Source organism: Gekko japonicus, unplaced genomic scaffold, assembly GCF_001447785.1.
Source record: "Gekko japonicus isolate JY-2015 unplaced genomic scaffold, Gekko_japonicus_V1.1 scaffold667, whole genome shotgun sequence".
Lineage (NCBI taxonomy): Eukaryota > Metazoa > Chordata > Lepidosauria > Squamata > Gekkonidae > Gekko > Gekko japonicus.
The window spans coordinates 361940-370763 of record NW_015163623.1 but is presented as its reverse complement, the minus strand read 5'-3'; the positions used below and the strand labels follow the sequence as shown (position 1 = coordinate 370763).

The following is an 8824-nucleotide window of genomic DNA, read 5'->3' as shown; positions in this document are numbered from 1 at the left end:
GAACCCCCCCCCCCCGATCTCTTTTTCTCTTCTTCAGAAGATTCAGTCCTATCACCTACTCCCGGGCAGCTGGAACCAACATGGGAAGCCAATTGGTTGGATGCACAAGTCTTTCCATTTCCAGCTTTCTTCTGTCAAGCCAGTAGGATTTCTCTGGGAGTGTCCAGCCTGGCCACTGAGTGATGGATTTGGTTCTTTTCAAACTAGAGTTGCCAGCCTCTAGGTGATCGCTGGAGGTCTCCTGGGATTACAAGTGATCTCCAAGTGACAGAAATCTGGAGAAAATGGCCCCTTTGGAAGGTGGACTCTATGGCACTGAAGTCCTTCACCTCCACAAACCTGCCTACCTCAGGCTCCACCCCCAAAATCTTGAGTTATTTCCCAGCCCAGAGCTAAAAACTGCATTTCAAACATTACTGGCTGTGATGGAGAAGAAGCAAACATGAAAGAGAAACCACAAACTTGAACTTCTGATTTCCTCAAACAGATTTCCCAGAGAAGGCTTGTTTAAATTAGTATCTGAGCCTTCGGAGAACAAGTTTCTCTGAGAAGCTGCTGAGAAGGAAGTATGATTCTTCATTCCTGCCTGCCTTTCTCAACAAGGTCAGTGTTCTTTTGCCTGGGGAAAATCTGAACAAGTCCACTGTGATGGAGATCTGACTTAATATAATATAATGCAGCTGATATAGTACGAGAGTAGTTGTAATGCATTTAAGAACAAGCACTTAGTTTTGTCCAAAAAATGTCTTAATATAAAAAATATGAAACCTACAGGGAATTGGTAAATACTCTGAGCTGTTAATAATTGGCAAATCTGTGTGTATTTGATTTAGCATTAATTTTGTACAAAAAATTATAGCCTCAACTATAGTTACACAGTCCTCTCCATCCGAAAAGAGGCTCCCTGCCAGTTCTAGGACTCTTAAGAGCCTCATAATGCACATCTGCATCCACATCAGGTATGCAATGTATAGGGTTCTCATGTCTATCTATGGATGTCTTGTATAAAGGCAGTCCTAAAGTTGGAGCAATGAGAATGCCTTCAGCCAAAGCAGTAATTGCTGATAAAACAAAGGGGGGGGGGGGCTTGGTACAGTAGAAAACCTTTTTGCCCCCTTTTAATCTGTTAACAGCAAGGGCACAGGAGATGTATACCTTTTAAAGAAAAATGGATTTTTTAAAAAGACTTTGGCCCCTGCCACACGGCAGGGAAAACACGGGGCGAAGCGCGGCTTTTAAAAGCCGCGCCAAAAAAGAAACACCGCGGTGGGATCTCATGGATCCCGTTAGCCACGCGCCATTGCTCCCTGGCACGATCAGATGCCGGGGAGGAAGAGACGAGTGGGAGGGGGAGGCTGCCGAACTGTGCATGCTCGAGCATGCGCAGTACGGCAGGGGGCAGGGGATGCGCCGGTGAAAAGGCGCGCCGGCGATCCCACGGCCGCATTTGCCGCGGCCCATTCAATTGAACCACCCAGGTACTTGGTTCTTTTTTGATTCGCGTTTTGGGCGGTTGGGACGGATCGGGGACGGCCACGGCACGATTGCCAGATGTTGCTGTGTGATCGCGCCCGTTTGATGCGGCCCCGATCCGTCCCTCTCCCGGCCCAAAATGCCTCATGTGAACAGGGCCTAAAGAGACCAAATATTGGCACACCATTGCTGCAGTGGAGATAAACTTCCACTTCTTGAAAAATGATGGCATTATAAATGGATAAGTCTTTTTTTTTTTGCTCCCCAAAGGGGAATCTTTATTGCATTTTTATTAAAACTACAAACTATAACAGAAATAAGGAAGGGGACTACATTTAAGGGGATAAAGAAAAGATACCCACTACTGACTAAAAACCCAAGAGAGGAGATCTTCTAATCAGTTTAAATACACATCTAGTCTTAATCATATTAATCTCATTACAAACTGAGTCACATAGTCTGTTAACTTTTCCCACGTCTAAAATTTAACTGATATCAGGAAATACCCCAAAGATAAATGGATAAGTCTTAACCATTCAAGATCAGGTTGTGTCTTTTATCAGAAGGGATATTCAGGGACTATCCAACAACAATAATGTAAATACTATTAGAAATCTAGGGATTTATACTAGCAGGGATGGGGAGACCAGGTTATGTCAGTGCAATAGAGTTAGTTTATATTGGCTAGAATTTTAGCATTTGGTCATTTTACTTAACCAGCTCCAAACTGATAAAGCTGAAGAAACCCCATTCCTAGGATGCCTGTATGCAGATGTGTGATTTCCTTTGTGTTTGTCACTTGTGGACTGAAGCCAAGCCTCACATCCCCCATTCTAAGTTATGCTATCTCAGTATCTGGTAAATGCTTCAAGGGAATTTCCTTGTTCCAGGATGTGACACTGCATATATTCCTCCCCCTTCAAATTAATGGCTTACTTTGACACTTCAAACTTCCCTTTATCTCCATAAACAGCAGAGAGCACAGAGTTATTAGCTACCTTAGGTCCTTCTCTTATCAGGAAAAGACCCCTTCTTCCCTCCTGAGGGGTAGAGTCTGTGGTATCGCAAGTCAGAGGTACTTCTAGTAGGACAGTTCTATGCAGTATGCTTGCTAAGGGTTAAAATACAGGTTATGTTTGATGTGTGTTGGGACACAGGCACCCAACCTGACTCATAGTCAATCAGGGTACGGACTAATTTTTAAAAACGTTCAAAAATGTCTTTGTTACCCTGTGTGGCTCTAAACACTGCAAAGAGGGAGCACTATCTTTGCTAGCTGAAATGGCTGTGGGTGCAGGGAGGAGACTGTCGGCTCCTGGCTTCCTCTGGATCCATGTGACCACGAAAATGGATGGGAAGAGATCCTGAGGCCTCTCCTTCCCCTTACAGTGTTTGGGGCCACACTGGGTGACAAGGAAATTTAAAAAAAAATTAAACCTCACTCTGTTTGACTATGAGTCAGGTTGAGCACGTGTCCACTCCTGACATATGTCAAACGTATTTTGGCCCTGAGTATGAGGTGAACATCCTGCTTCTCTGGGGTGGATAGGCATCCCAGTGTTTGTCCCCAGTGTTTGTGAAAACATATCGGGCAATTTTACAGTTTAGGGATTTTCTGACACAGCAGTGGATTCCCCTTTTATGGAAGATCAGACATGCTGACAGAAGACATTTCCAAACAGGTTATTTGCGTTGGTTATTTGCTGCTGGGAGCTGGGCTTTTTCCTGCTTCCTCACAGCATCATGGTGTATTAGTGCGCCTCCTGGGGTTTCCCTGACTTTTCTCCAATATTTCCCAAACCTGCTGTACTGTGAAGTTTTGTGAAGGACTGCAGCAAGGCTAGATTGGCTGTTGCTTGGGTGCTAAAATTTGGGACTTCCTGTTTCCACCAATACAGCAGCCATTTCCCCCGTCTCTGTACCCACAGTGTGGCCATGTCCTCCCCCTCCACCAAACCACTTTTTGTTTTATAAACCGCATTGGGGGGGGGATGTGATTGACAGAGGAGATGTGATGGAGGAAAACATACTTCACTTCTTCCTCACATGCTGTTACCTCACTTTGAATTGTCCTTCTTAGGTATTCTTTCCTTTCTTGGGATCAAAATGCATATTCGAAGGAAACTTTAAAACCCCATGTGGGAAGAAGCCATTTGAAGGCGTTTGTTGGATTATGGAAGTGGTGTGTGTGGGGGGGGAAAGCATCCTCCCAGTGCTTCAAAGTTTCTCCTCCCAAAGTTGTGTTTAATTTAGAAAACAACAGTGGGGCTCAGTTACATGCATGGAAGTGCAATATATAGTTACTGAGTGCTGATAAACCTGGTTTATTAATGATGTGTAATCAAAAGAATTAAGATTGCTGGGGGAAAGATCAACAACCTCAGATATACAGACGATACCACTCTAATGGCAGAAAGTGAAGAGGACCTAAAGAGCCTGTTCCTCAGGATAAAAGAGGAGAGCGCAAAAGTGGGCTTGAAGCTCAACATCAAAAAAACTAAGATCATGGCATCCGGTCCCATCACTCCTTGGCAAATAGAAGGGGAAGTCGTGGAAGTAGTGACAGACTTCACGTTCCTGGGATCCCAGATCACCGCAGACTGTGACAGCAGCCATGAAATTAAAAGACGCCTGCTCCTTGGGAGGAAAGCGATGGCGAACCTAAACAGCATGATAAAAAGTAGAGACATCACCCTGCCAACAAAAGTCCGCATGGTCAAAGCAATGGTATTCCCAGTAGTCATGTATGGCTGCGAGAGTTGGACTATAAGGAAGGCTGAGCGCCGAAGAATAGATTCTTTTGAACTATGGTGCTGGAGAAGACTCTTGAGAGTCCCTTGGACTGCAAGAAGATCAAATCAGTCAATCCTAAAAAAAATCAACCCTGACTGTTCCCTGGAAGGCCAGATAATGAAACTGAAGCTCAAATACCCTGGAGGGAGATGATCCATGGGGTCGCGAAGAGTCGGACTCGACTGTGCGACTGAACAACAACAACAAATCAAACGATGCCTGTAATCCTTCAAATCAAAAGCTGTAGTTCAGTGTTACCATATCCGTTCTAATCAAGGAGTCTTTGTGAAGACACAAACCTTAGTTTTAACTTAATTAGCCATGTGGGATGAGGGAGGGAGGGAAGTTTGGTTGGTATTGGTAAGCAATAGAAGATCTGCATTATATATATTTTATTACCTTTTTTCTTTATTTCTTTTTCTTTTTTTAAAGCCCATTACGGTTGCCTTGTTAAAGTACCAATTTGCTTTAGTATGTGTACCTGTATTTGTATTCGTAACAGAAAGTAAATTATAATCTTTTCTTTTTCTTTTTTACTTTCTGTTATGAATTACTTTAATTAATTTGTATGTATTTATTTACTTATAATCAGGACTCTTTTTGTAGAAAAAGCCCAGCAGGCACTCATTAGCATAATAGGCCACACCCCTGCCAGCACAGCTCATTAGCACATTAGGATGCACCCCCATGTTACCAGAAGTGTGGTTATCCAGCCACACCCACCTTTTGCTTGTTATTCTGTTTACCTTGTTTGTTGTCAAAACCCAGGGCTTTTTTGTAGCAGGAACTCCTTTGCATGTTAGGCCACACACCCCTAATGTAGCCAATCCTAATGAGTTTCTGCTGTTGGGTGTGGCCTACTATGCTAATGAGTTCCTGCTGGGCGTGGCCAACTTGGGAGCGAGCCGGAACGCCGTTCCTGTGCGTTCCTGCCCCAAAATAGCCCTGCTTATTATGTCTAAGAAAAGAGGCTGCCCTCTTGATGACTCTCCTCTGCCATTCCCCAAACAAAGTAGACCTGAGGACTTTTTAAAAATTCTATGTTAAGACTCATAATAGGTTTCAAGCTCTGCAAGAGAGTACTGATAGTATTGAAGATCCCCTATTTATAGAAGAGGAGGGCAATTTGGTAGGAGACCATAACCCTTTGGACTCTGGCCCACTTATTAATGCTATGCCCCCTTCAGATGGATTTTGTGAAAGATGCTTCTCTTTTTTTCGCCCAATATTCCATCTCAGATTATGCCTAACCTTGAATGGTTGTGTTCCCATGGCAGTTTCCCCCAGATATTTAAAGTTCCAACTACTGAACATAGTCAGCTACATAGGCCTAAGGATCTCCCCCCCACCCCCGGGACAAAACGGGAAAGAGAATTTATTGATTGACATAGCTCCAGACAACCATTAGCAGCCTTTGCTTAAGGCAAGGGAAAATACTGATTTGGCCTTTAAGAAACTTTCGTTATCTCTCTGTCCATTAAATAAAAAGATCTAGATGCAGTTGATTATAGCCTTCTAAAATCACTTGGGGCTCTTTTAGAGCAATCAAATATCATTGTTTGTATGCACCAGCTTCTAGCTAAATTAATTAAAATTGGAAAATTAAATGTAAATCATGGAAGTGCATCTAATACATTAAAACAAAATAACTTAGTGGAGGTAAAGGAAGCTTGTCAGACTCGTGACTGCCCAAAAGAAGATAGACCTGTTGAATTAAGAAGCTCTCCATCAGGCACAAATACAAACAAGTTTCTACATTTCCCTAAAATGAGGAGATGAATTATTTATTTATTTATATTCGATTTGTAGACCACCCTCCCCTTAGGCTTGCCAAGTCCCCCCGGGGGGCAGGGAACCCCCCGCCCCAGAGGCGCGTTTTTTGCCGCTGGCGGATCAGGCCCTGGGGGGAGCCCCACCCTGATGTGCGCATCACCCGGAAGGGACGCGACCACGCAGGGCACGCTGGGGGCGGGGCACAGTCATCCGAGGGAAAACTCTATGGTCTTCCCTCGGATGGTCATGGCCCCGCCCCAGTGTGCCCGGCGTCGTCACGTCACTTCTGGTTGACGTTCGTGCAGCACGCACGCTCCAGATGCCAGCCAGGATTCCCCCGCTGCGGCACAACACCCGACTTGGCAACCCTACCTCCCCTGCAAGCAGGGCTCCCCTGTTCCCCTTGAACCAATACTCCAGATATGGCCTAAGAATGGTAGCACTGGAACAGCTGTCCTAGGTATTGAACAATGCGAGAACTTATGACCACTCAAGGCAAATTGTTGGAACATAGCCGGCTGGAATAGTAAAAGTCGAATGCCACATGTTATTTCATTTCTAACCCAAATACAGTATCATTTTATTTCAAGAAACATGGGCTTTAAATTACGTTGCTCTTCCTGGTTATATTTCATTCACCAGGAAAGCTTCCTTAGAGAATAGGAGAAGGAGACCTAGGGCTGGATTAGCATGTCTAATCTCCAGCATTAAATATTACCTCAACTCTTGATGTCTAATGATTGGGCTTTGGCTGTTTTGGTTACCCTGGATAATTTCCCCTTGATTTTTATTTCAACTTATTTACCTCCAGATGCTGGTATTCTATCCATGAATGAAAACTGCAATATGTTAGTAGGGTTATATGATGAACCGATGGAGAGTCTTCCAGATATGATGGTTATTTTAGCAGGTGACTTTAACACCAGAGTTGGAAGCAACAATGAAGCTTTACTGTCCACCTGGTTGGGCTTTAATGTTGATGATACTTTATTCTCTTTAATGTATTCAAGAGCATCAAAAGATACCAGTATTAATAGGGCAGGTCTAAGGCTCTTTGAATTTTCTATACAAAGAGAACTTACTATATTAAATGGTTATACAGAGATTGATCGAAGGGGTGACTTTATCTTTTTTTTTGGTCCCAATGGGGCTAGTGTTCTTGAGTATTTTCTGGTGGCTTTTGATTTTCTACATTTGATAAAGAGGTTATCTATCCTAGATTTCATGGGCGGGGATCAGTTGGTGCCAAGCATCACCTAACTACCCAGTCCCACATTTCCTGTACTGCAAGGCCAGCTTACTGCTAAGGCAGACTAAGAGCCCTGCCTTGGATGGTGGAAGTCAGCATGTAATTTATTGGTGGCAAATGTTGTAAAAATAGGCAATTTTTCTTCCTTAGTATTTGTGACTCTTCTGGTGGCGGCCAGGGGATACCTCTGAATTAGTGCCCAATATGTGCATTGTCCAAAGTGGCATCGATTTAGAACAACTGTTCTTGGAGACCATCATACAGTACATGTGGCTGGTACCATCTTGGAGGCTTATTCAGATATATGTTCATGGAGATGGGTGAAGGGCAGTTATCTGGTTTTAGCTTTATTTCCATCCTACTCCCTCCCCCCCATCCTACTTTATGGACTGATTTTACACCGAAATGTTTTTGCCACTGAATAGCATGTCATACATTCTGTTCCCTCAAGAATGCAAGATTAAATTAAAGCAGTACTTTAGAAGGAAACAGCCATTTACTTTTTGGCAAACTAGTTATTAGGATGAAGCCTTTCATAAGCAACAACATTTCAAAACACTTTGGCCTGTGCTGACCTGCTGACATATTTGAAAATATTTATGAAGTTAACATTGTCTTTTAGATATGTCTAGGAAAATGTTCAAGCTCCTGCCAGTTGTGTTACTTGATATCCAGCTTCATTTGATGACAGGTGAGAGCATTTTCTTGGATAGTTTTTCAACATAAAGTCTCCAGAGAATGGTTCATTTCACTTAGACTTAGCCCAAGAGCTTCAAAACAATCTTAACAGGCTTGGGTTGCTGACTGAAGTTTCTAAATTCCAAGGTCAGAAAAAGTCCACCAAATCAGAAAGCTTGCAGGAAATGTAAATGGAGAATTGAAACTGTTTGAATGGGGAGAGAAGTGGAGACAGGTCCCATTGCATTCAATGTTGGGGGGGAATACACAAGAGCACATAGATGCTGTTGCTCAAGTTTCATTTGTTTAAATGCTGTGTACACAAGAAACAAAATGCATTCTGGTTTGAAGCAAGGCATGTAGTCAGACATCCATCCATGAGCATATGGCCTGGTTTTTATTTGAGCAGAGCCCATATCCAGGAAAGTGACCTTAGAAACCCAATGTAGAGAAACAATCCCCACCCACCACAGCCTCTCACTTTCTCAGTATACCCATAGGATTGGGTTTTAAGTGCTAGGCTGGGTTTTAAGACTGACAAAAGGACAGGCTAATACTCCTGGTACCAACAATGGCTTGAGTATTGACTTCCTGGAAAGATTCTAGCTCCTGCTGCAGAGTGCTGCTTACTGGAATGCATCAGGATGGGGTGACAGAGGTCCCAGGTCTGCAGCACCATGCAGATATACAGCTATTGAATGGCTAAAAGAACCTGGCACCAGCAAATGATGTTGTCAGCCGTACCCATGCCATGATCAGCTTCCCATTCCATGTCTGCCTGCACAGTGCTGTAGCTGCTGCTCAGTGCCTCTTTCACTGCTTCCTGGCATCCTCTGGTAAGGGTGCCGTATCTCTTTC

The 8824-nt window shown here is 43.7% G+C and overlaps 1 protein-coding gene across 1 annotated transcript in view; it reads left to right on the top strand.

Annotated features, from left to right (window-relative positions):
* Window positions 1–432: 432 nt before the first annotated feature.
* Window positions 433–8824, top strand: part of PDCD1LG2 (programmed cell death 1 ligand 2) — a 23180-nt gene continuing 14788 nt past the window's right edge. The window contains exons 1-2 of the mRNA XM_015407466.1: window positions 433–603; window positions 7911–7979. Of these exons, the coding sequence (XP_015262952.1) occupies window positions 7913–7979 (67 nt within the window). The 5' untranslated portion in view covers window positions 433–603; window positions 7911–7912. The remainder of the gene's footprint in view (window positions 604–7910; window positions 7980–8824) is intronic.